Raw genomic sequence first — 26,586 nt, 5'->3', positions numbered from 1 at the left:
GTTTGTCTGCTTTATTACTGGAAGAGTACTTCTAACTCAGGGTTTCGGAGGAGTATTTCATGGGAGGGGTTGAAAAAGGACTGTTTTTCCTATTGTGGCTTATTTTAGTGGAGGAAGGGAATTATTTTTATATTAATCTGTGCTCACAGAGACCTTATGTCTTGGATCAACGGAATCCGGGGTCTGGTCTCCTCAGATGAGCTTGCAAAAGATGTGACTGGAGCTGAAGCTCTGTTGGAAAGGCATCAGGTATGTGAAAGATAATAAGTGAGTATCAAAGATAATAGATGTTTGTTTTTGTGACACTTTTCACTTACAGTTCCAAAAATTAATCAGTTGCTGCTCTGTCCTTTATTTAATAACAAATCTCTGTACTTTGCAGGAGCACCGCACTGAAATAGATGCACGGGCTGGCACTTTTCAGGCATTTGAACAGTTTGGGCAGCAGCTTCTGGCTCGTGGACACTATGCCAGCCCAGAGATTAAGGAGAAACTGGATATTCTAGAGCAAGAACGGACAGACCTGGAGAAGGCCTGGGTCCAGCGCAGAATGATGCTAGACCAGTGCTTAGAACTACAGGTACCCTGCTGCATTTTTAAAAGGAAAGATCATTCCTTCTTTAAATATGTATTCATTCACAGTGATGAGTGACGTTCATGGTCTGTCTGTCTCATACTTTGGAGTTTTTCCTCCCCAGCTGTTTCATCGGGATTGTGAACAAGCTGAAAACTGGATGGCTGCCCGAGAGGCATTCCTAAATACAGAAGATAAAGGAGACTCATTAGACAGCGTGGAGGCACTCATCAAGAAACATGAAGATTTCGATAAGGCAATCAATGTCCAGGTGAGGGGCGTAGCTGAATTGAAGAGAAGATATCTTTTCTGATGTGGTTTGTTAACAGAATGAATTACTACCACATGTGGCTTGTCAAGCTTCATTCTAAAGCTATTTGGCATCTGTAGCTGCAGTTTAGCAGTGCCTTATGCAGGCACAGGTGTATTTCACTGTCTACAAATAAGTTGTAAGAAGAGTGGCAAAAGTTTGCATATATCTCTTATTGACTTGAAATTTACTTACTTATTACAATAGAGGAAGGTGTATTGTCAGTTTCTTGAGAAGAAAACTGCTGACCTTTACATACTGCTAAAAGTCAGGAAGATGCTCTTTTCCTAAATGCTGCAGGTGGAAGCTCTTGTGAAGTTGATCTTTCCAGTCCTGTAGAAGATAGTCATCCTTAATGGGAAAAAACTCCATTCCAGACCCTGCTCAACACTTGATGTTGTTTGAAGTACCGCAGTTCTCCTAATTGATGGCTTCTCTTTTGAACAGGAAGAGAAAATTGCTGTCTTGCAGTCTTTTGCTGACCAACTGATCGCTGCTGATCATTATGCAAAAGGAGTCATTGCTAACAGGCGCAATGAGGTTCTGGACAGGTTGGTACATTGATTGCCTTGTTAGATGGGATGCAGCTGTGACTGAGTGCCATTTGGCATCACTGTTAAGCTGTTAAATGCAATGCTTTGCGCAGCCCTGTTTTTTCATTCTGTGCTGTATTTAATTGCATACAGGTGGCGTCGTCTGAAAGCTCAGATGATTGAGAAGAGATCTAAGCTGGGAGAATCTCAGACCCTCCAACAGTTCAGTCGTGATGTTGATGAAATAGAAGCTTGGATCAGTGAAAAGCTTCAAACTGCAAGTGATGAGTCATATAAGGATCCCACAAACATCCAGGTGAATATGATTCTCAGCTTAGGAATCATAAGGAGGTATTTAGGTTCACAAAGAGCGCTCCGTTTGGAAAGAATGTGTTCAGAGGAATTCCTGTTCAGTGAGAGAGAATCATGCACCGTGTTGGATCTTCCTTTAACAAAGAGAAAATGGAAATTTCATTATTCATAAAAAGAGGCTCAAAGTAGAAGTCTCTTAGTAATTATTGATGTATGTAATGAATAAGATATGTATATAAGAATAAGATATCTGCAGCAGCAGGCTTCCTGAAGGTGAATAGCTGAGTAGCTATTCTGTTTTTCTCCTAACAGAATAATGAAACTAAGTTCTTGGGTCTTATCTCCACCTTACATTCTGAAATACAAAGTCTTATTCGTTCTTCAGTGTTAAGGACTAATTACAGTTACCTCCTATGTTGAAATGCTGGTTATGAAGTAGTATGAGTGCACTGAACTACTTCTTCTCTCAATCTGTTTTATAGCTTTCCAAACTGCTGGTAAGTAGTTTGGACTAGCCCTGGTATGTGAAATTTTCTTTGTACAGCTTATATGTGAGCACAAGGTCTGGTTGCAGTTTGTTGCTCCATCCATCAGTTCATGCAGTCTCTTTGTTTTCTCTTAGTTATTGACCTTCATTCAGGTGCAGCTGTCGGTCTTCATGTTATGGATGTGGCTTTTCTGTTAATGCATATACAGCATCATTTATTTCTGTATTTGTTTTGCAGGTGTTCTGCATGATCTGTTTAATTTATGATGCATAAGGGATGCGGGGTGTTGGGTGGGGATTTTTGTTTGTTTCTCTGTAGGAGTTTACTCCTGGAGAAGTGGGTAGCTAGGCTCCTTTTTCAGAAGTCTGCCTGCTAGCCCTGTCATCCTTTCTGCATCTGCAGTGGTGATGACATAACCTGTGATACAAAACATCAGCTCTGTTACCTTAGTTTTTCAACATCAAATGTTGAAGATGGAGGATTTAATGAATCTGGTAGACCTGAAGTGCTCAGCTCTTGTGGCAGTAGCTGCAAGAGAAGTAGAAGAGAATAATATAGAAGTAACTCTCTGGAAAAAGCTGTGTACCACATGGAAAGCTATGGAGTTATACGAAAGGGGAAGACAACAAAGAGAGGGGAGGAACTGGACTAAAGAAGGAGAGAATAATTGTTTCTTTAGGCTGTGGTACATTAGGGATCCTTTTCCTTATTTGAAAAAAAAAATTCATATTAAAGCAAATGCTCATCTTGGATTTGTTGTCATGGTAATTATATGAAGGTGTGCAATTGGCAGCTCTTAAATTGAGTTTTACTTGTTGGTAAATGTTGCTTTGAAGGATATATTCCTATAATCTCAGCAGTCAGGACTGTCAGCTTCCAAAATAAAGCAGTTCATGCAGAATCTCTCATGCCAACGCTGTAGTATTTTTCATCTTCTACTTCTAGGCTAACATTTCCTTTCATTCCATTCTCTCAGGGCATTGCATACCCATGTCCAATGCTACTAGCATTTCCAGTTAATACTCTTAAATTCTGTTGTGTCATTTTTGTGCTATTCTTCTCTTCCTGGTGGGTGGATCTATCATGTATATATGGGAGACATCTGTGTATTTCCTCCCATTTCGAGGCTCCTGTTGTTCTCATGGTGCTCTCAACTCAGAAAAACTTTTTCAAATCAATACTTTCTAGTTAGATTCATAAGAGTTTTTGGTTGTTAATCCTGGATTTTAATGTATAGTGTGATCATGTATGACTGAACAACGTCAGAATGCATAAGTCAGATGGCAGCAGTGGTTTCTGTTAGCTGTCTGTAGGTTAGGAATAGAAATAGTAGCTTTGCAAATTTCTGTAGGAGTAGAAAGGATTGTCTATTTCTATGTTTATGCTTAGAGTTTGTATAATTGCTGCTTTTTGGAGATGATGGCGCTGTACAGGAGAAAGCTTTACCCAGGAACAGTGAGGGTTAGTGCAAGGAACGTTACAGGCATCTGTCAAATGCAGAAGACATTGCCTGAGTTATCTACATCAGCTCACTAGAAGTTTTGCTATGTCAAAGCTTGATGCTTACCCAGATCGATAAGAGGATTCTTACTGAGGGAGAACTTCTTTAGGTCAGACTGTAGACAACAGCCATGCTCTCCTCTCGGCCCATGAGAACAATGTAGGAGCCCTTTGTCCAGTTTCTGACAGCTGTGCTTTTTCTCACGTGCAGAGCAAGCACCAGAAGCACCAAGCCTTTGAAGCTGAGCTCCATGCCAACGCAGATCGGATTCGTGGAGTCATTGATATGGGGAACTCCCTGATTGAAAGAGGAGCGTGTGCTGGAAGTGAGGATGCTGTGAAGGTAAGCACAACAAATCCACTTAGGATGTCTGCTTTCATTCAGCTTTGAAGTGTTTGGGTAACTGGGTGAGAAAAACAAGCATTGCAATCAAATCTTGTTTTATAGAAATGTTTCTATTTCAACAATGCAGTGGAAATAGGAGCAGTCATTTTACTTCACTTTTGAGAGAGAGAACCTTTCTGATCCTGTAACAAGGATGTGAATGTTGAACTGAATTCTAGCTAGGCAGCATTCAGTAGTTACTGTGTAGTTTGTATGCGTGGAATCAGCAGCCAAACTCGTGCCTTATTCAGCTGCTGCATTTATCAAAACTTGCATTTTTCATTTGTAGCATTTGTCCTCTCCATTTTACAACAGGCACGGCTGGCTGCCCTGGCTGATCAATGGCAGTTCCTTGTTCAGAAGTCAGCAGAGAAGAGCCAGAAACTGAAAGAAGCTAATAAACAGCAGAATTTCAATACCGGCATCAAGGACTTTGATTTCTGGCTTTCAGAGGTAACTTGTTGAAATGGTGAATGTATTTTACATTATTTGTAAACAAAGTGAGGAGGAGCATGATTGCCTTGAATTCTACGAAATTAAACAGGTGATGAGACAGAGGTTTATCCTCTCTGCAGAAAGTTAAGGAAATAATTTGTATAATTTTAAAGGCAGTATAATTTGAAGAGTTTGTGAAAATACGACACGGCTCATTCTTTGTTCCCTTTTTCCTTCCCCACCCCTAGGTGGAAGCTTTGTTGGCATCTGAAGACTATGGGAAGGACTTGGCATCAGTTAACAACCTTCTGAAGAAGCACCAATTACTGGAAGCTGATATATCTGCTCATGAAGTATTGCTTTCTCTTTTAGTTTTGGAATATAAATCATAGAATCATAGAACTGCTCATATTAGAAAAGACCTTAAAGATCATCCACCTCAAACTAACCATGTTACCCTAACTCTAACAACCCTCCTCTAAATCATGTCCCTGAGCACCACATCCAGATGGTTTTTAAACACATCCAGGGATGGTGACTCAACCACTTCCTGGGGAGCCCATTCCATGCTTAACAACCCTTTCTGTAGAGAAGTTTTTCCTGATATCCAACCTAAACTTACCCTGGTGTAATTTAAGGCCATTTCCCCTCGTCCTGCCACCAGCGAGAAGAGACCAACCCTGCTCTCGCTGCAGTCACCTTTCAGGTGTTTGAAGAGAGCATGGTCTCCCCTCAGCCTCCTCTTCTCCAGATTAAAATCACAGTAATTGGCAAACTCTGCAGGTACTGCTTCAGTGCTGCAGTCATACACTGAAACGTGTTTTCTTCACGTGTGGCTCTGCACAGTAGTTAGATTTCTATGTTTATGTCAGTACAGAAATCATGACGAGACAATCTTACGCCTCTTTTCTCCGTGTTTCCAGGATCGGCTGAAGGACCTGAACAGCCAGGCTGACAGTTTGATGACCAGCAGTGCTTTCGATACCTCCCAAGTAAAGGATAAACGTGAAACCATAAACGGGCGCTTCCAGAGGATCAAGAGCATGGCAGCCGCCCGCCGCGCCAAGCTGAACGAGTCCCACCGCCTGCATCAGTTCTTCCGTGACATGGATGATGAGGAGTCCTGGATCAAGTGCGTGTTCTGAAACTTAGAGGCTCTGCCATCAGAGCATGTGCTTACTGTCAGCTTGCCAGCAGTGTTCAGTCTGTAGTATGGCTCTATAACACAAGTAACGTGTCTCTACAAGGAGTCACCTTTGCCTTCCAGTCAAGGAAAACTGTGTTAAAAATGACTTCTCCAGTTTGGGTGTGGCTTTTTATCTGCAGTGCTCTGTGGTCTGACTGCAAGAGGGAAAAGTCTGTGCTGGAAGAAGAAGCACTCTATTAGCCTTGAACCAGATAGCTGCAATTTGACTAATCTTCTTTGGGAAAGCTCGCAGAGGAAACTCAGACCTTACTTTTTCAGTCTGAAGTAATACTTCTGTTGTTGGTCTAGCCAATTGGAGTAGTGAACTTAATGCCCTTTCTGCAGGTGTTAGTTCCCTGAAGGAAGTGAACTTCATAGAAATCATTAGACTAATTCTGTTGTCTTGCTTGAAAATTAAAAATAGCAATTGAACAACAGCAGGTAAACTTCTTGAAATGCAGCTATCTTAGAAAGCAGTGCAGATAAGCTCTCCTTCGTAGAGAAATGATAGACCCTCTGCCTTTCTTTTCTTCTCCCTACTCATTTTCCTTTTGTGTGTCAGGAGCCAGCTGCTGTTTGATGATACCTCATGCACAGCACTAAGACTTGTGTTGCGAAGAGCGTTTCCTGATTTGCAGTGATTTTTTCTTTGCTTTTGTGAGATTTGATCTGTGCAAGTAGTTCTCAAACTTTCTATTTCTTCTCTCGTGATTTTAGAGAGAAGAAACTGTTGGTGAGCTCAGAGGACTATGGCAGAGACCTGACTGGTGTGCAGAACCTCAGGAAGAAACATAAGCGCTTGGAAGCAGAATTAGCTGCCCATGAACCTGCTATCCAGGTGAGTACCTCTCTCCTTGACAGATGGCTTTATAAAGAATGCCATTCTTTGTCATTCTTTGCAGCAAATATGAAAGCAAGTAGTTAGTTTGTAAGCATGCAGATAGAGTGCCTAAGGAAAGATACTTTATTAATTATCTGTTTCTCTGCTTTGCAGGGTGTTCTAGACACTGGCAAGAAGCTTTCAGATGATAACACGATTGGGAAGGAGGAGATACAGCAGAGACTGGCTCAGTTTGTGGACCATTGGAAGGAGTTAAAACAGCTGGCAGCTGCTCGGTGTGTGAGACGTTGTGACATACAATTTAAATAAAGCACTTAGATGGGCTTGTAAGGACCAGATGTACCGAATTTCAGGTTTTTAGATATGGTTAGTTAGTCAATAGTATCGTGTGATAGGTTCTGTGAAACGACTGGAAAGAGTTTTAGTGACAATAGTTCTCAACAGCAACGTGACAGGTAGGTTTTTTTGTTTCTTTTCTTGAAGTTGTGCTGCAATCAGTCTTTTCTTGCACCAGCTGAAAACCAGAGACTTGAAATTAATTGAGCTAAGTCCCCTAGCAGGATGTTTTTCTGAATGGAAGCTGTTGGGAGAGAGTCCTTTCAGTCCTTCAGTAGCTGCAGGTTTTGAGGCCTAGAAGAAAGAAGTGAGAGCGAGGTGTGTTGGCTTTCAATCTCTGTACATTCTTAGGTTTTCAGCTGCTTGTGTATTCATTTCCATCTGATATGTAAAAGCTGTAGAGTAACACTGCAGCTAATTTTACCTTTCTTTACCCATGCAGGGGGCAGCGTCTGGAGGAGTCCCTGGAGTACCAGCAGTTTGTAGCAAATGTTGAGGAAGAGGAAGCATGGATCAACGAGAAAATGACATTGGTAGCCAGTGAGGATTATGGAGACACACTTGCTGCTATCCAGGTATGAAGGAAGTTGTTGGCTCTTTGGTGATTTCATTGCATCATCACTGTTGAGAACATTGTGAACCTTTGCTGTAACTGTTTGTTTTCAAATATGGAAGTTTTTTGATTTATTTCTGTATTTGCAGGGCTTGCTGAAAAAGCATGAAGCATTTGAGACTGACTTTACTGTCCACAAAGACAGAGTGAATGATGTTTGTGCTAATGGAGAGGATCTCATTAAAAAGGTGAGCAGAAGCTGGTAAAAAAACAAAGCTTTCAAAAGCTGCCCAGGACATCTTCATGTCAAAGTAGACTTATTTGTCTGATTTGGACTGATCTGTCATCTCTTTGAAAAGAGTTCTATTCAGTTTTTTTGCAGCTGACCAAGCTATTGGTGTTAACCAATTTCAGAGCTGTTTCATGTTCCTGTTGTACATTGAGAACCAAGCCTTTTGGCTAAAATCCTTGCTCTGTCACCCACTTGCTGGATGCCTTGGAAGACCTTAAGGGTTGCTGTTGTTTTTTTCCTGATATGTAGAACAATCACCATGTGGAGAACATAACTGCTAAGATGAAGGGCCTGAAGGGCAAGGTGTCGGATCTGGAGAAAGCTGCAGCTCAGAGGAAAGCCAAATTGGATGAGAATTCTGCCTTCCTCCAGTTCAACTGGAAAGCAGACGTGGTGGAGTCATGGATAGGTATGGTCTGTGTTGGAGCACAGTGTGCTGTCACAAAGAAACTGATGTGCACCTCCATTTCTCAGTGTGTAACTTCATACTTTGTTAGAGTAAGCAGACATAAACCCGAAGGAATGAGCAGTATTATACCTGATAGATGCTTGTGAGATCATTGTTAGACCAGAATTTGGAACTGAGGGAGAATTTGAGACAGAGGTGTTTTCATCTTTACTGAATGTGCTTCGTTTTCCAGGTGAGAAGGAAAACAGTCTGAAGACAGATGACTATGGCCGTGACCTCTCCTCTGTGCAAACGCTGCTCACCAAACAGGTTAGTGCTGATGCTGCCTTCCATCTGAAAGTGATCAAGGAAACAGGTCAACTCTTCTCTAATACCAGATTTTGGTATTCACATACTCTATTTTTATTTAACAATTCTTATGTAATCTTGCATATATTTCTATGTAAAATATTTCTTTTTTTAATGCTTCAGGAAACTTTTGATGCTGGACTTCAGGCTTTCCAGCAGGAGGGAATTGCAAACATCACTGCTCTGAAAGACCAGCTACTGGCAGCCAAACATATCCAATCAAAGGCCATTGAGGCTCGGCACGCTTCCTTGATGAAACGCTGGAATCAGCTACTTGCTAATTCTGCAGCCAGGAAAAAGAAACTCTTGGAGGCTCAGGAGCACTTCAGAAAGGTGAGTCACCAAACCTCAGGGCTACAAAAATCTGATTGTTCTTTTTGGAGGAGAAGCAGCACAAGACTCGGCACTTGGGCAGCGTTCTTATTTGCAGCTAATGATTATGGAGATCCAGAGGGCTTAAAAGTTTTTTATATACTTGCAAGGAATGAGTAATAAAGGCAAATTATTACTAGAGCTTGTTAACTTTAGGTAATCTCGTACAGAATATTTGCATTACAGAACTGAACAACCAGTTTCTTTTCTCTTTTCAAGGTTGAGGATCTCTTCCTGACCTTCGCCAAGAAAGCCTCTGCCTTCAACAGCTGGTTTGAGAATGCTGAAGAGGACCTGACGGATCCTGTGCGCTGCAATTCCCTGGAAGAAATCAAAGCGCTGCGAGAAGCCCACGACGCGTTCCGTTCGTCACTGAGCTCGGCCCAAGCTGACTTCAACCAGCTGGCAGAGCTCGATCGCCAGATCAAGAGCTTCCGTGTCGCCTCCAACCCGTACACTTGGTTTACTATGGAGGCTCTTGAAGAAACTTGGAGGAATCTGCAGAAAATTATCAAGGCAAGTTGGAGAGCTGCTCCTCATAGCCTATGACCTTGCGAGTCTTCCTTGGAATTTGTCTGCCACATAATCAATACAGGAGTTTGTCACAGTACTAGAAGTGGAAATCTCTCAAATTTGGGGAGCAAAGAAAAGCATCCGTTAGCTTGTGCTGTTGTTCAGATTTTCAGTGATGTTTCGCTCTCTGGAGACAAAGCACTTGTCCCTCAATCCTGACTGTAGAGGAAGTTTCACATTCAGGCTATGCAGTCAAGTAATGGTTGCATCAGTTCTAATTCTCAAGGATTTGGTTGGAATGTTCTGCACTGCGGTCTTAACCTCGGTTAGTTATAGAGGACACTTTCTGAGTCCTCAGCCTTCTAGATTTGTGCTCGAATGCACTGCTGGTTATGCTGTTACAAGATAAAGCCATCCACCTATTTCCCTGTTTGAAACTGTGTGGGTTTGTTCCTCAGGAGCGTGAATTGGAGCTGCAGAAGGAGCAGCGAAGGCAGGAAGAAAATGACAAGCTGCGCCAGGAGTTTGCTCAGCATGCTAATGCCTTCCACCAGTGGATTCAGGAGACAAGGTATAGTTTGCTCTTTCCAGGAGCAACTCTTAGAGAATTGTGCAGCTAATTGTATCTATCTTACGTCTGCTTAGTCCATCTAAGTTGTAAATGTGTCCTGAAAAGCAGCTATTGAGAATTTGTTCATTTCCTACAGCTGGGATTTGAGGGAAGCCCCATTAGCCACGGGAAGAGAAAGCTCTAAACCCCAGGTTATAGCAGTGATCCTGCCTCTGAATTCATGTTTCTGTAGTGATACCAGGTATCCAGGACTTGACTCTCCTCCAGTTATTCCTGAACTAGCCTGCAGGACAGCTGAAAGGGGTGGGGAGCAGACAGCTGGAGCAGCCTGCAGGAAGTGCTCCTGGCATTTCTGTTAATGCCTCTTTGTTCACTGGTACATTAGGAATCTCACTAGGACTTCAACAGGGAAAGAAATTGTGAAAAGAACCTGAAGGCAAGCACTTCTCTGGGGTGCTGTCTGATTATATCCATGCTGGGGGAGAGAGAGCAGATATTAAACATATGTTGTAGAAATAAAAAATCTCAGGGTTGAGAACTGCAGAGAACTGAAGAGCATGTTTCTAGAAAACAGGGGACAGAGCTGTTAGCCAGTTCTGTGTGGTGAGTTCTGTTTTCATTTAATCCTGTGATTCTCTGTCTCTGTGTGTTTACAAATAGTTCTGTATGTGTCTTCATGAAATACTGAAATTTAAATGATTTAACTTTTTGATGTTTACTTCCCACCCAAATCTGTCCCTCTCTTACTGTCTTGTCTCTGTCCTGCTGCCTGATGTTTGGATCTTCACATTCCACAGGACTTACCTGCTAGATGGGTTAGTATTGAATTTTATATCTTTCAAAATATGGTGATGTGTTCTGCTCTGTCTGTGTGATTTCTTCTGTCACTGTGTTGCTTGTGAAAGCCACACCAAAACCCCTTTTATTTGAAAAGAGCAATCTAGCTGAGGTGCACAGGAAACGAGTTTGGAGTGGATTACAAATAAACCAGTAAAAACCATAACTATTTCCTAATCAAAAGCAGAGGAAGTTATGAGTGGGAAGCCACTGGCATCCCATGGAAGTGCTAACTCCTGTTCACAGAATCATAGAACAGCTCAGGTTGGAGGAGACCATGAGGACCATCAGGCCCCCCCCCTGCCATTAGCTGGGCTGCCAGCTGCTAGGTCAGGTCCTGCATCAGATTGCTCTTCCTTTGTCTGAGTGCTCACACAAGGAAAGGCTCTCACTCTGAGATGTGGGAAGGTACAGAATGATCATCTTCACATGGCTTTTAAAACAGTTTTCCAATAGTCAGAGATCTGTTTAGCAGAACGGATTTTCTGCTGTAACTGTTCTCTGAACGATTAAAGCCCCAAACTGTGGACTATTTTGTTCTGGGAGGAGGAAGACGTGTTCCTGCAAAGAGGCTTTGCTGAAATTACGTGTCTTTAAGACTTCATAACACACAAATGTGAGCTTCTTGGTCTGTGGTTGGCCGTACTGTGGAAGAGGTGCTTACCCTGCCGAGATTTTGTTCTTGATAGCAGAAAAGAAAACCTTCAGCAGGAACACAGAGACCCACCCAGGTTGGCTGGCAGCCGGATGCCTGCAGTCTGAGCTCCTGTCCTGCATCCCCCAATGAAGATGCTGGTTGGTGATTTGTCAGGAAGTGGCAAGGAAACAATACAATCTTTAAGTGTCTTCAGACTGCCAAAACCTCCCAGAGTGTGTCTGCCCATTTACATTTCTTCAGTATTAAAAAAACTGCAACACAATAGAAGCTCTGTAACAAGACATAGTGTAAAATGTTAACAAACACTGCATGGGCCTGGAGCAGAGGCTGTCGGCCCTGTGCAAAGGGCTGGAGAGGAGGCAGGGGCCTTTCTTCCAAAGATAAATGGCTTTTCATAATAAAAGGGTGGAATTCTTCGCAGATAACTGCTGCTTATGTGCTCTGTAATGACTACAGTGTCTTGTTCTGCTGTTCCTGCCAGAGAAAAAATAGTTTGCCCCATTTTTGCTGAACAGTTTAATGGAACCGAGCAGATTTTCCTGGAACGGAAACTGAATTCTCTGCTCCCTTGTAAATTGGTGTAGTAGATGAGTTCTTGTATCCAAGAATGAGCTGACAGAAAGGGGCCATTTACTCAAAGCCACCGGGGCCAGGGCTGGAGATCACCATGCCAAGAGCTTTTGTTGAACAAATTACCAGAAGGCTTCTGATACACAAGGCAGAGCCGGTCCTTAATTCTGTGTGAATGGCTTACAAACACAGGCTGAGCTCAGAGAGCCCTCGGCTGTGCTTGGCCTGCCTTGGCAAGAGGGAAAGCAGAGCTCCAGAGGGGTTCCAGGGCAGCAGAGAGGTCCTGCAGGCAGCAGTTGTGGTGGTGGTGGCTGTGTGCACGTGGTGCTGTGTGGGAGAGGGGAGCCCAGCAGAGCGTGGAACGAACGCCTTTGTAGAACCTGTAGATGAGCTTAACTGCAAAATGCATTTCTTTATCCTAGCGTTTCTCCTTTTTGTGTGATTTACACAAAAATAACCAGTTAGTTTCCTGTGTGTGCAACCAGCTTCTGGATTTGTTTATTTCATAAGTAATGGCTTCTGTTTGCTGCAGGGTGGTGATGCTGCAGTGGCCGTGTTTGGGTGCAGTGTTCTGTCCACTGTTCTTTCTTCTTCTTTTTTGGAATTTACCTGGTTTCTTTTCTTCGATTAGCATAGCCTATCGTCGTGTCATTCGTGTCTATCAGTATGAAGTTGGGGATGATCTATCTGGAAGGTTTTTTTTCCTCTTTATTTTCTTACCTCACTTTGGTTTTCAAATGCACTCTTTAATTCCAAGGCTCGCTTTCCTTCCAACTAACTGTCACAGCTTAGAGATGCTTGGAGGTGTGTTCCCTGCAGGGCATCCCTCCCATGGTTGGCTCCCAGCTTCCTGCTCAGGGCTCTGGATGTGCACTGAGTCTGGCTTTAACCCTGCTGGTGGGAAACACCCACATGTTCAGGGTGTTTCCGTGGCTACAGAGCAATCCAGCACTTGCAGTCCCCTCCTCAAAAGCATGTAGGGTAGACTTTAGAGAAGCTGCAGTTACTGCCAGGCCCCTCAGTACCAGTCAGAAGCATGGCACACCCAGGTGGGCTGTCCACACACAGCTCTGCCAGCATGAGCTCCCACCATCAGTGGGAGGATGGAGGTCCCTGAGTGCTGCAGCTTGAGGGCTGCTTAGGATCCTGGGGGGAAGAGGGCAGCAACCAGAGACGTTCCTTAGCTGTCCCTACAAAGTGATGCTGGAGGCATCCCTGCAGTGGGGATCCTGGTGTGTGAGGGTGGGGCTGCATGGATCTGGCACCGAATGGAGCAGCACTGCCTCAGTTCCTGCGGGTGCTGGGAGGGATGGGGCAGGAAGGCACCTCTCCATCAGCCTACATAGGGGAGCTCCAGGGTTTTCTGCAGTGATTGTGCTGTGCTTTCCAACCAAACCAGCAGTTCTCAAGAGGTCTCTTCTCCCTGTTTGATCCCCAATAACACACCTCTATAGAGCTCCAATGCAGCCCATCTCAGTGAATCCCTCGTGGTTGGTGTGTGTGTGTGCTGGGCACGGCGGAGCGGGGTGGGACTGCACCAAGTTTCTAATTTCATGAGGCCCAGCAAAGCGGGTGCTGTGGATTTGGCATGAAGTGTGACTGCTGATCGTGCTGCCTTTCAAATGGGGCTAGAAATTAACCGTATAAAGAAATGAGAATTAAACAAGATGTAATGTGTCTGCCTGAAATAGTGAGTCAGAATAAATGAAACACAAACCCAGCATTGAAATATTTGCAGAACAATACTGCTGTAAGGCTTTGTAAGGAAGGACTGTTAATTTCAAGCCCCACCTGCCATTTTTTATGGGAGAAGTGCTGTGTCTCACTGTAATTCTGTACCTAGGTCCTGTATGGTGGAGGAGTCGGGGACACTGGAATCCCAGCTGGAAGCTACTAAAGTAAGCAATGCTCACCTGTCTGTAAAGCACCTTCCCCAAGTGGTAACTCAGAAACATGGGGTGGGAATGAAAGTGCATGCAATTATATGGTAAAATCTTAATTGATTTTTGTATGTTTTGAATATTGAAGAAACCTTTATCTGATGTCTGCTCATATCCCAGGGCATTAAACAATACCCCAATGCAGTTTTCCTTTTTCTTCCTAAATGAATGTTCGTTTTAAGGCTGGTTGTTGTTGTTCTGGTTTTTGAACTCCTTGATTTTCTCCTCCTGTCTCATCCTACCAGCGCAAACACCAGGAGATCCGGGCTATGAGGAGCCAGCTGAAGAAGATTGAGGACCTCGGAGCAGCCATGGAAGAGGCACTTATCTTGGACAACAAATACACAGAGCACAGCACCGTGGGGCTGGCGCAACAGTGGGACCAGCTTGACCAGCTGGGAATGAGAATGCAGCACAACCTGGAGCAGCAGATTCAAGCTCGGTACTGCCTGGCCTGGGGGGAGGTGAACAGTAACACACTGCTGTCTGTCTGAAAGCAAACCTTGTGCAGGCAGTGCTGATGAGTCTCTCCTGCGTTCTGCAGCGTAGAGCTCCTTAACCTCCAGCGTTTCTCAGCTCCTTTCAGAAGGATGCAGTTAGCATGGTTTGGAATAGTTCCTGTTGGCCATTAGCAGCGATGTCTTGAAGGAGCTGATTTATTCCTTTGAGCTGTGATGATGTGATGTATTGTCTGCTCACTTGTCCTCAGCTGGTGCAGGCTGCTGGTTTGGGGCAGATGGACTCCATCGGAGTTCTGCAGTTTAGGAACTGTTCAGTCATTTTGCTGCTTCTCTTTCAGAAACACAACTGGAGTCACAGAGGAGGCCCTGAAGGAGTTCAGCATGATGTTCAAGTGAGTTGCAGGCAAAGAATGCCAGTGGAATACTTGGGAGATATTTCTGGCACGTGGATGGCTCCTGTTCACAGGATTCTCTGGCTGTTCTGTTTGTAGCTCCTTTATTGTCTGCCCAGTTTTGTGCTGAGCTGCTCTGATCTCTGCCAGATGGCAGAGCCTCCAGGCACACCCACTGCTGGCTGGGTGCACCGCAGCCATGAGAGCTTTTCGTGGGCATGCTCACTTGTGGGCACAGTTGTGTAGAACCAAGAGTGAGTTCCAGCTGGGAATACAGCCCTTCTTTGGTGTTTTGTTTTAAGCAAAGTGAAGAATTTGTTTACATTGTTAGGTAGGAAATGCCCATTAATTCAAGCTCGCTTCTCCAGAACGGTGGACTGGCTGTAAGGTGCTCATTTTCAGCCCACTGTGTAAATTTGAATGAGATACTCAGCATCTTAACGCTTAGTAATGTGGGTTTTGGTTTTGTGCTTTTAGGCACTTTGACAAGGACAAATCTGGACGTCTTAATCACCAGGAGTTTAAGTCTTGCTTGCGCTCCCTTGGCTACGACCTGCCCATGGTTGAGGAAGGAGAGCCTGACCCTGAATTTGAGTCTATTCTTGACACTGTTGATCCCAACAGGTACGTGCATCAGACCTTCTGCTTTTCTGTAGCCAAGTATTTTATCAGTACCTTTCTGGGGGGTTAGCTGGAAAGCCTCTTAGAGGCCGAGAGCTTTGCTTTCCTGTTTTCACGGTAATTCATGTGAAAAATATTCTCACAAAGGCAAGAATGACATCTATCAAGAAGATACTCCACGTGGACAGTGGCCTGGTGTTGGTGTGGCCTCCTGCGTTGAGGTTTTCACTGCTCCCAGAGCAGTCAGAGCCCTTCTCGCAGGAGGAAGCGCACCGTGGTACGAAGGGACAGCAGTGCTCACATGCTGGCTGTTTCATTGGCAGGGACGGCCACGTCTCACTGCAGGAATACATGGCCTTCATGATCAGCAGGGAAACAGAGAACGTGAAATCCAGCGAGGAGATTGAGAGTGCTTTCCGTGCCCTCAGCTCGGAGGGGAAGCCTTACGTGACCAAGGAGGAGCTCTACCAGGTCAGTGCCCTTTGTGGCCCTCTAGAAAGGAACAGAGGGAGGTGTTTTGTTCATAGGCTGTTAACATAAACAGCACTAATGACTTGGAACTTCACGTTGCTGTAGTTAAGCCAGTTCTGAACCTGCAGAGGTAACCCCTGTAGCCAGTAAAGAAATCGTAGTTACAGCTCTGCCCATCTGCTTTCTGGCCCTAAAGCGGAGGATTAACTTAACTGCCAAAGGATTTACTCGAGTAAAGCAAGAGCTGCTCCGAGGCCCAGGAAGGGCTGCATTCACTGTCTCTCTCCTCAGAAACTCATGCTTTCCTATAATCATTTGGGAGAGTGGAGGGAGGTGTTTCTCCAAGCAGTGATTTGAAAGAGAAACTTGAGTCTGTGCTTAAATACCGAGAACACGACCTCCCTCCCACTGCCCTGCCAAGAGAGCAAGTTTTTCCTGTCTGAATCAGTTGGCAGAAAAACAGAGGCTGCTCTTCTTCCTCATATTTGTTACCTGTTCTGTCTTCTCTGTGATGGGAAGCTGCAGGTCAGACCTCCCACCCTTGAACCAAAGTGCAAACAAACTGCTCCTTTCCACACCAGGTGCAGTTCTGGTGCTTCTGCTCCCAGCTGTGCCCCTGGGGAGGGCAGTGCTGTGCTCAGTGCCCACCTGCAGCCCCACAGCACCCGTCTCCACCTTTGCTGTCTTTATCTTTCAGAACCTGACCCGGGAACAAGCCGACTACTGCATTTCTCACATGAAGCCCTACATGGATGGCAAGGGCAGAGAACTTCCTTCTGCCTATGACTACATAGAGTTTACACGTTCACTCTTTGTGAATTGATACAAAACACTAGTACCAAAAGATACAAAGAACATGCTCATGTTTGCTGACTATAAGCTCTGCATGTGTCTCTCTTTGTGCTCTACAGTAATCAATGTTACTTTATGATGTAACCTTAAACTGCTTAGCTTAAAACTCTTAGGGAAGACAAACATATTGCAGTGTGCTTCAATAAAAGTTACTGGTCGAACCACATCATCTCGTGTTTAATGGTTAAATGCAGCTGTGTCACATGGATGAAACTCCAGCTGTAGTCACAGCTAGGTGTTCTGTGGGCTGAACGGGCAGCTTTGCCCAGAGTCAGAGCAGTGAGGAGCTCCCCATGGCTGCTGTCTCAGTCTGTGAGCTCACTTGCCAGCTGCTCCAGGTGATTCATTTCCCTGGGCCGCTGCTCGGTGAAGTCAGAACTCAGCTGCCAGACTTTGACTGTTCCAGCAGCATCCCCTGCTGCCAGGAGCTGAGTTTGCTTGGTGTTAAATTCTAAACAGTACACGGGGCATTCATCCACGGCCTGCTTTATGGAAACAGCAGGCTTCTGGGAGCTCTTCTCAAAGTCAAACAGGTGCACATCTCCTATAAAACAGAAACACAGCTTACAGGAGCAGACCTTACATGCAGAATGTTACCCACTCAGTCTGGCGCTTCACAGATGCTCTTTTTTCAGATGGGGTCCAGACTGTGACAGGTGACATCACTGTAAGACAGCCTACATTTATTCTGCTGTCACCTGAAGGCAACTCGCAGGATTCTGGCAAATCTCCATTCCCTTCACTAAATGTATCTGGGCAATGTTCTAAGTTGTTGCTTGCTCTTAGCTCTAGAAGTAAATGTCACAGGCAAGGAAGCTGGAGGTAAGTTTTAGCCTCAGTAACTGCTGTGTTGTATCCCTGTGAACTGCTGGAGCCACAGCTTTAAAGGTAGGATTGGAAATAACTGCTACTGATATTATCTTGAGTTCAAAATGACTGTTGTACTAATTGCTCTGCACAAGCAATGGTTATTGCTCTCTGCTTGTGGGATACAGTGATCAGAACTGACTGGTATTAATTAATAGCCAGCACAAAATTTAACTTTCAGCCTGAGAAGAGGCAGCTCCAGTTACTTGCCTTCCCCAGAAGCCACTGCAAAGACCAGAGGTCGGATGGGAGACCAGCGAACACAGAAGAGGTATTTTGTAGATAACTGAAGAGAAATGAGGGGTTGTGTCTGCAACATGGAGCTCAGGTGAACTTGTCCATCAGTCCCACAGCTCAGAAAGAGATTCCTGGGAAGAGGGGGTTGCAAGAAACAATATTTTGGGCTTCAGTGCTAAAGATACAGAACAAAACTCCCTCAAGGAGCGCAATCCTGCACGCTGCTCCTGTTCTGACAGTGTCTATTTCCTAAAGCAGCAATTTCTAAGCTGTACTCTGGGATGCAGTCTGCAGAGACACAGCTTTGTCAGTGCTCTCAATTAAGTTTAATGAGGGCTCACGCTGCCCACTGAGTATGATGGGTTGTAGGCCGGAGATGCCTGAGAACCGCTGATCTGGAGACAGGCATTGTTAGCACTGTTTGTCCCACACAAAGTAAATGCAAACCCGGGCAGTCAGCATGTTTCATGGTGCTGGACCTCTCCCATGGGCAGGGGGTGGAATTCAGGCAGCTGCTAGTGAGACATGATGGGCAGCATTAATTCAGTAAATAACTGCATTTTCAGCTGTCTCCCTTCGACTTCCAATTACTCTTCAGTATTCTAGGCTGTCCTAAGGAAGCTGCTAACGTTCTACATGGGCTGGGTGCAAATGCTATTTTGTTTTACTGGTGTTCTGACCACACGCAGCGTATCTGAGTGTGCAGCTTCACCACAGCCCATGGGCAGTGGGTGTCCTTCAGTTAGCTAGATTCCCAATGCTAGGTGAGACTTGTTTGGAACTTGTACGTGCACAAAACCCCAGTATTGTCTGAAAAATGTACACTCAGAACTAAGTAACAACTTGTGACCAGTATGCAGCACTGGTGTCCGTGTGCAGCTCTTGCCTGTGGAAGGGGGAGCAGCTGACGGAGTACACCGGCCCGCTGTGCGGGGAGAAGGCGAGCTCAGCTGGTGCTCTGAGGGGAACAGAACCTCCTGTCCGGCGGGGAGCTGGGGTGTCTGCTGCAGTGGAGCACTTGAGTGAGAAGCCACCTTCCACACCAACAATGAACACGTGGGGATCGAAGTGTGAAAAAGAGAGCGATGTCACACCTACAGCCGCCTCTCCCCACACGAGCTGGGAGAAAAACAAACGTGATGTAAGCAGTGGGGGCTTCTGCTGTGGGTATGCAGTCAGAGCAGCCCCAGCCAACTCGTCACAGACCAGAGGAGTTGTTCTCCACACAGCCTGTACCAGCCATGATGGTCTTCAACCCCTGCAGCATCCACCTACAGTGTGAATTACTAGTGCTGTAAGCAAGTTCTCTACTTGGTCCCAGCAACTTTAGACCATGGCAAAACCTCAACTGCTGCCAGCTGTGAATGGATTGACTTTCACTATGGGAGGGAGCTGGGATCAGGGGTTACTCTTGATGTGCAAAAAGGAGCTTTTCCTGGTGCTTCTCCTGTGCCAGGCTTGGCCTGCGGCCCGGTTTCCAGAGCCAGAGCCCAGCTGTCACACAAACTCATGAACTCACCTTCTTCAGCTGAGCGCTGCGAGGGATCTGCTGAGCCACCAGGGCAAACCCTTCAGCCACAGCCAGCCGCCCGTCTCGCTCCTCCCTCCACACCAGGATCTTACCATCCGTGGATGCACTCAGCAGCTCCACGTGGTTTCCATGCTTGGCATCGGGCAGCCAGTGAACCTGTTGCAAAGGAGAAAGGAGCCGAGCTCCGGGTGAGGGGGCTGTCAGCACTGCTGCCCACATGCTCAGCAGCCTGCAGGCCGTTATCCTGCCAGACCAGATGAGCAGCAGGCACACAGACACGTTGTGCTAGGAGAGAAATGAGCTTTGGTGTTCAGGGCTGAATTCTGGTTTCCAGGTTTTGCCTGCTGTTGTTTTTGAGCTCTGGTATTTATAGCATTTCCACTGTGCTGTAAATGAAAGCATTTTCCTAACTTTCAGATGAGAAAATACACAGACTGCCCAAAGTCACAGTGCCTCAGAGGAACAAAAAAAACCACCCACAAGGAAGCCAAAGGGCACTGACAGATTGTGCCCCTTCTTTAAGCTTTAAACTTTAAGCTTCCACCTAAGCATCAGTGATACTTTACTACTTAATTGTTGGCCTAATCTGCATCAGTAAACCCTTGCAGCATAGGAACAGCCCTGCTCATTCATCCTAAACAAGAAGTTATTGTACAGGGAAAGCATCCAGTTCAGCACATGGCAGTTCTGTATTAGTTCTGGGGAAAAATGGTAAATGAAAGGAGAGCACAACAGCTGAAATACAGCAGTTTGCCTGAGAGCTTCAGGTGAAGTGCTAAGGAGATAAAATTGAAGGGATGAAATCCAGCACTAAGAACTCTCTTTTCCCCCAGCTGTGCTTACTGTGAAAGCTCTCACCTGATAGACTGGATCAGTGTGAGTGTCATCTGTCATCCCTGTCCGCCACATCAAGGGGTCTTCTGGTTTGCTGGTGTCCCACACCACCGCTTCCCCACTGAACAGACCAGCTGCAAGGGAACAGGTGACAATGACACTTTAAAGTGCACGCAGTGAACAGTGCAATGGGCACTGAAAAATGTAAGCATCAATTTCTAGTTCAGAATCAACAATGCACTCAGTCTTGGTGAGCGTTAGTTCCTTCAGTTGTGGAGCTGCAATACCACTACTTTTGGAAGAAATCTCAGGCTGAGGTGAGAGAAAAATGACCCAAGCTAAAGAACAAGGGGTAGATTTCAAATAAGATCTAACCTACCAGCTATCAGTGAAGGCTGGGAGGGATGGAAGGCCAAGCACATGACAGAACTGGGAGCATCCACCACAAGGTCAGGACGTTGTGGATCCAACCTTCTTCTATCCAGATTCCAGGTACAGACATAGGATTTCTCTGTGCTCCAGTTGCCATCATTCAACCTAACAAAGAGAAAGCTACGCCATACTGTGCCTGATACACAACAATCCCAGCTCATGCAGAGCTCTGGTACATCCCAGTCATCGTTTATACATGTGCTGCTTCGTGGCCAGAAGGAAAAATGAGATCAAGGCATTGTGAAGTGGCAGAACTTCTCTGCATGTTGGTACATACACAGAATGTGCAGCGACTGAACAAAGTGCCTGCCAGGAAATCTCATACACCATTCCCTTCTTCCAGGTCTATTAACCATCCAGATGCTGGGAACATCAAAAGAGCACCCGTAGAAAGTTCCTATGAACCCAGCAGACCAAAGTGCTGCTGATTTGCAAACAGGCAGATCTGCAAGGTAGGTTTCCTCAAACAAGGACCTGAAGAACCAGGGTCTGAGAAAAGACAGCTGTCCCTCTGCTTTCTTTGTTACCTCCTTCTGACTCTATCACTGCGTGCCTACCAAACTGTAACCTCTGTAGACAGGAGAAGAACACCCCCAAAACGCTGACTGCTGCCACCTGCCCACAGCACAGACCAAAACACCTGCATGCTTACCCCCAGCAACCAGCTGGCACAGCACATATTCTGAAGGTAAAGGCTTCTACAAGGAAGGTACTTTGGGGTGATATGTGAGGGGCTGTTCAGACACACGAGGGTAATGATGGGAAGTGCTGATAGAGGCCCTTCTCACAGTACCTGTGTATTTTCCATCCTCAGCACCACACTGCCCAACCTCACTACAAGAGATGGCTGAGGGCAGAACAGAGAAGGGCCAGGACAGGAAGCAATTGTTTGAGCCTGACTTCTGCCTTTCCCTGATGTTCTTAATTATTAAAAGAGATACTGAGCAAACAAAAGGACATTTTCATAGCGTGAGTAGCTGAGCTGCAAAACTCCTTATTAAAGGAGGGGGTAGAGGCTAAAAGTTTAAGACAGACTGCATAAGTTCACAGAAGGGAATTTACTGAAGGTAACCACAGATGTAGAAACCACATTCTAACCTGAAAATAGCTGTGAACTGGGAGAGCAGAAGGGAAAAGCGATGTACAGGTTGGCCCGGTTTTACTTCTCCCTGTACGTTTACTGCCGGATGCACTTTTTGCTAGGGCTTTTAATCCAAGGAAACCATAACAGAAAGAAAACTGAGTAAGGGCAACATAAAGGCAGAGAAAGGAGACGCTGTTACAGATGTTCATTGGATTAGATGAACTGTCCCACTCTCATTTCAGAGATTCTTCAATGTTTGTTATCCATGGCACCAGGCGAGAAGGGGTGCCAGGTTCATCCAGGGTGGAAAGAGACCTCCTCAAAATGACACGATCTGCAATGAACAAAGCCTGTGCTTTGAAGCCTCATCCACATACATCTACAAGTGTGCCTGCTCTTTGCATTTCTTTTTCAAGCAGAATCTATCTGGCAGTGGTTCTGTAAGACTGCGTCTAGCCACTTTATAAGGAAAAAAAGTAGAAAACATAGAAGCCATAATTGGAGTCTGCCCTGAGTTTTGTTTTCTTTGAATGTGGCTTTTTTTTTTTTTTTGGAACAGAACTAAGGTTCATTTCTGTATAGTTTATTACTACAGAGAAAGTGAACGTATGTAAAACTGAAGTCAGCCCAAAATGTCACATGAACATCAGGTGTGCTCCCAGAGCCATGTGGGTACTCACCGGCCATACGAGCATGCTACAACAGATCCTGTTGCATTCCATGAGACACCAGTAACCTGCAGGTGTTGATCCTGAGCCTCTGGGTATGACAGTGTATGCAAACACAACACCTGGGAGAGATTAAATTCAAGCATTGAAGCGATCATTTCTGAACACGAAGACCTGAGATCCGTGCATGGCCTGGTGCAATCACATGGCCTCACTGCAGGCTTCCCCTCTGTCAATGTACCTTATAGGCATATGTGAAAAAAGAAGGTGAATTCCTACTGGAATAAAATAAATAAAATTTAAAAATGGTGTGATCCCACCAAACCAACTGCTTCTTCATAATGACCTCCCTCAGACTGCACGGCTCAGGGGCTGCATGATGAGCTGCAGGGGATGCACTGCTGGGTTTATCACAGCCCTCCAGCACCATCCCAGCACCCACTGAGCTTCACAAGAAACGGTTTGGAAATGAGGGCACCAACGTGTACTGACAAGATACAGCCTGCTCCCACTCTCCAACACCATACTCTGAACAAATATAACCTAAATTAGAAGAGCTGCCAAATCGCTGACTTCAGCTGTTCCTGGACTGCCAGCCTGGCATGCTCTGAAGGGGCTCCTGGATGCTGAGGACAGGCAGCACTGCTGGCAGCTTCCTTCTCATAAAGCTGCTGCAACACAGCCACCAGCGGGAAGAACTGTTTTAGCGGGCAGGAGCAGGGCACAGGCAGAGGGCAGAGCTGCAGGAAATCCACCAAACCCTGCTAATTTCTAATGATTAGAATCCAGCAAGGTTAGTCACGGCAGTAAGGAACAGAAGTAAGGAGTCACAGCCACCGTGAGCAGCTGTCCCAGGTAACGACAAGGATCTGAGCACTGCCAGCTTACTGTTCTGTTCTGATCCATCCAGTTCACGTCAAAGCCATCGAAGGCACGACTTGTCACATTCCTGTTCAGCTCTTTGATAACGACCTCCTCCACCCTCTGGAGGAATGCCAGCACACCGCTGTCATCCACACAGGCTCCTTGCTGCACGTCTGGAACTGCGCTCTGATCCGTCTGCACAGCGGCATCTCTGCTGCTCCGCAACTGCACTGCAACCTCTGCCGTTGCAACTTCCCCAGTCTGGCAGCTTTTCTGGTAAAAGAAGACAAACTCTGTGAGCTGAACAGACCCGGAGTGACACGTGGAGCCTTCCCTCTGATCCAGCACCCCGTGGGCATGCAATAAAGAGCATAAATAAATAAATAAAGGAGCAGAGCACCAGGCAGGCCAGGCACTGAGCTGTGCAGTGCTGGGCAGTGCAGTGCATTGAGCTGTGCAGTGCAGTGCATTAAGCTGTGCAGTGCCAGGCACTGAGCTATGCAGTGCTGTGCACTGAGCCGTGCACTGAGCCGTGCAGTGCATTGAGCCGTGCAGCGCAGCGTTCCGCGCACGGCCCGGCCCCTTTGCAGAACGGCCTCACAGCTGCCGTCCCTCAGTGCGGGGCGGAAGGAGCCGCCGCCACCGCCAGCACAGCGCCCGGCCGCCCCGGCCACCCCCTCCCGGCGTATAAAAGCACGGAGCGTGGCTGGAGCCGCCTCCATCTCTCACCGCCTCGCAGCGCGCGTTCCGGGCGCTCCTCCACAGCGATCGTACCGCGGCGCCGGGCGACGTCTCGTCCGCGAACATGGCGGCGAAGCCGGCGGGGGGATCCCGGCCACCGGAGCCGCAGCTCCGCGCCCGCCAGTTGCCATGGAGACGGAGATGCGCCGCGCGATGACGTCACGACGTGCGGTAACTGACTCGCGTGGCCGCCATGTTGGGGAAGGGCGCGGAGGGGCCGTGGGCGGAGCGGGGCGAGGGCCGGCGCTTCGGCCGCGTTCTGCGGGTGGGCAGCGGGCGCGGCGGAGCCGGGCCGGGCCGGCGTGGCGTTTGCAGCGAGGATTTCTCCTTCCCCCGTTGCCGCGCTCGCGCTGGGCCCCGCCGCGCCGCCGAGGGCAGAGTGCAGGGTGGGCGGGGGCGCCCGGAGTTAAGATGGCGGTGGGCGGAGCGCCGTGCCGTGCCGGCAGCCGAGCGCTCAGGCGGGAACGCGGTGCTCGTGCCGGGCCCGGTGCCCGATTCCGTGCCTCGCTGTGGGGGTTCTTGTGAGGGAGCCGTGGTATTGGCAGCGTGCGGCTCCGCCGTGTCGCTAAGGGAGCCGGGCCGCGCGGGAGCGGAGCGGGAAGTGGCTGCGTGCCGCCGGAACAGCGCTTTGTTCCGTGTGGAGATGCGGCGGCGAGAAATTCGTTCCTTAACTGATGAAATAAATATTCAACTACGCTGTGCAGACAGTGCTCAGTTTACGTCGTTAACCTTTTCCCGTTGCGGGCAGCAGGGCTGTGCGCTGTGCCGGCTGCTGCTGCGGGACAGGCAGCACCGCGAGCCTCCTGTGAGGAGTTGTGAGGGTTTAAGATAAAGGCTTGTCGTCCATAAGGAGATCGCCTTCAGTCCCCGCTAAACGCTCTGGTTGCTGTGATGAGCTGCGGTCTGTGGTGGGAGACCAACTGTTGCAGCCGTGAGCTTACGTACGGCTGTGTCCCGATGAAGGGGTGAAGCACGGTCTGTGACTTCAAACCCTGACACAGCGAATGTGAGGAGAAAAGTTGGTGGGGTTTTGCTGCTGTGGTGGCTTTTTGTGGTTGTTTGTTTGTTTGTGAAATGAGAATACATGGAACACCGAAAATACATCGGCATGCTGTCACCAAAGTGACTGCAATGTCAGTACCCGTTCCTCCACAACAGCTGCGCATCTGCGCTGCTTTGAAGACGAGATGTAAGCAAAGAGCTCCGGAAGATGACTCTGCTAAACGCAGCGTGGTTTGACTCTTCTTTATTGCAGTGTCTGATTTGCCGGAGCTGTAATGTGGAACGGTATTTCAGTGAACCTTATCTTGCTTTTCCTTCTGGCCTGGCCGTGTCAGACATGTAGGTGTTCTGATGTGGTCTCACAGCGCTGGAAATAGGGTGAAAGCACGGATGTCGGGGGAGGGTTCCTACCTGCCCCGGGCTACGAAAGCTCTCTAAAGTGGCTGGAACTAACACGGCGCTGATCTGTGCTTTCTCTGCTTTGTGTTGCATGAGATCAAGTATCAGTGAGTTGTCACTTTCGGGTAATGAGGCAAATCAGCATCAGAAAAGAGGAATAAGACAAGGCCGAAGTGAAAACTGTGAAGAAATGCTGGGGGGGAAAGTAGCAGGGACAAAGAAAAGAAAAGAAAAAAAAAAAAAAAAAAGCATGCGTGGTTTGTTGTATAATTTCTATAACTTTGTGCGAACCAAATATTTTCTGCCACATCTCAGTACAAATTCACCCACTAGTGGGTGCAGCAGCCGCCCTCTGCATGCAATAAATGAAACAATTGAGCTCTGTTGAGGCTCCAGATAGCGGAAACAGCAGACGACCCGAAATAGAGAGACGGTTGAGCCTTCCCCTTTTACCTTTTAGCCATTCCCTCCACCCCACCCAAACAGATGCAAGTGAGGACGAAGAAAACACACGTAGCTCAAACAAGAAGAGAGTGCCATGAGAAGGATCTTTTGGGGCTGCTGACTGGCAGCAAGAAGCTTAAAATAGGAGAAAAACGTTGCCTATTGCTGCTGGATGGGTTCTGTACAGAGGATGTTAGTCCTCATGCATTGTCATGTATTAAAAAATAATCCAAAGAACAAAACTTAAGTAATAGCAAAGGCTCATACCAAAGAAACATACCACTCCATAGAGCGGTTGTCTCCCCAGGCAATATAACCATTAAGCCCTAATTCTGTTCCCGTAATTGTTCACTACTGGATTGCATAGCATCCAAGTTTGGTTTGGCAGAAATCTGGGTACTTGCCTATATTGCCTCTGAACACATAGATGTTAAACAGAATTTATGCTGGTATTTCTTGCTTGGCATCCAGGTACAGACAGTGCCTGATCAGTTACTTCCATACGGTTGTTTCAGACCTGGGCCTTGAGGTCATTTGCGTTAGAGTGAGGTTGTTTGCTCTACCATGTGGAGGGTGTCAGTGAGGCCCCGAGGTTTGCATTAAATGGGGATATCACTGGAGAAAAATAGTAAGGACCATGCAAACGTGAAGGCAAGAAGACAAATAAGCGGGTATGACCCAAAAGGGAAATGACTGGAATGCCCTGACATCTGTAGCATTATT

General features: G+C 46.6%; 2 protein-coding genes across 11 annotated transcripts in view; one reads left to right on the top strand and one right to left on the bottom strand.

The window, feature by feature from the left end:
• The window catches only part of SPTAN1 (spectrin alpha, non-erythrocytic 1), a 46,101-nt gene extending 29,175 nt beyond the window's left edge, over window positions 1-16,926 (top strand). For 4 of the 10 annotated variants that reach the window (XM_042878991.1, XM_042878987.1, XM_042878988.1 and 1 more), the window contains 27 exons: window positions 150-249; window positions 383-580; window positions 699-845; window positions 1,332-1,435; window positions 1,571-1,733; window positions 2,212-2,226; window positions 3,929-4,060; window positions 4,418-4,555; window positions 4,786-4,890; window positions 5,461-5,669; window positions 6,441-6,561; window positions 6,718-6,839; window positions 7,343-7,475; window positions 7,603-7,701; window positions 7,995-8,154; window positions 8,387-8,463; window positions 8,626-8,835; window positions 9,094-9,390; window positions 9,846-9,958; window positions 10,756-10,773; window positions 12,655-12,717; window positions 13,867-13,921; window positions 14,209-14,405; window positions 14,763-14,816; window positions 15,294-15,440; window positions 15,761-15,908; window positions 16,606-16,926. In XM_042878991.1, the coding sequence (XP_042734925.1) occupies window positions 150-249; window positions 383-580; window positions 699-845; window positions 1,332-1,435; window positions 1,571-1,733; window positions 2,212-2,226; window positions 3,929-4,060; window positions 4,418-4,555; window positions 4,786-4,890; window positions 5,461-5,669; window positions 6,441-6,561; window positions 6,718-6,839; window positions 7,343-7,475; window positions 7,603-7,701; window positions 7,995-8,154; window positions 8,387-8,463; window positions 8,626-8,835; window positions 9,094-9,390; window positions 9,846-9,958; window positions 10,756-10,773; window positions 12,655-12,717; window positions 13,867-13,921; window positions 14,209-14,405; window positions 14,763-14,816; window positions 15,294-15,440; window positions 15,761-15,908; window positions 16,606-16,731 (3,451 nt within the window). In that variant the 3' untranslated portion in view covers window positions 16,732-16,926. The remainder of the gene's footprint in view (window positions 1-149; window positions 250-382; window positions 581-698; window positions 846-1,331; window positions 1,436-1,570; window positions 1,734-2,211; window positions 2,227-3,928; window positions 4,061-4,417; window positions 4,556-4,785; window positions 4,891-5,460; window positions 5,670-6,440; window positions 6,562-6,717; window positions 6,840-7,342; window positions 7,476-7,602; window positions 7,702-7,994; window positions 8,155-8,386; window positions 8,464-8,625; window positions 8,836-9,093; window positions 9,391-9,845; window positions 9,959-10,755; window positions 10,774-12,654; window positions 12,718-13,866; window positions 13,922-14,208; window positions 14,406-14,762; window positions 14,817-15,293; window positions 15,441-15,760; window positions 15,909-16,605) is intronic. The other 6 variants (XM_042878989.1, XM_042878984.1, XM_042878990.1 and 3 more) reach the window with 4 other exon arrangements.
• On the bottom strand, window positions 16,887-24,213 carry DYNC2I2 (dynein 2 intermediate chain 2). Its single transcript, XM_042878992.1, is given in 11 exon segments — window positions 16,887-17,304; window positions 17,838-17,995; window positions 18,751-18,983; window positions 19,384-19,551; window positions 20,254-20,363; window positions 20,609-20,766; window positions 22,426-22,535; window positions 23,302-23,550; window positions 24,007-24,107; window positions 24,110-24,186; window positions 24,188-24,213. Coding segments are annotated over 11 exon segments (1,629 nt in total). The 3' UTR covers window positions 16,887-17,065.
• Window positions 24,214-26,586: the final 2,373 nt, after the last annotated feature.

This window comes from Lagopus leucura, unplaced genomic scaffold, assembly GCF_019238085.1.
Source record: "Lagopus leucura isolate 7727_CA_CO unplaced genomic scaffold, USGS_WTPT01 Super-Scaffold_100022, whole genome shotgun sequence".
NCBI lineage: Eukaryota > Metazoa > Chordata > Aves > Galliformes > Phasianidae > Lagopus > Lagopus leucura.
This window is presented reverse-complemented; position numbering and strand designations above follow the sequence as displayed.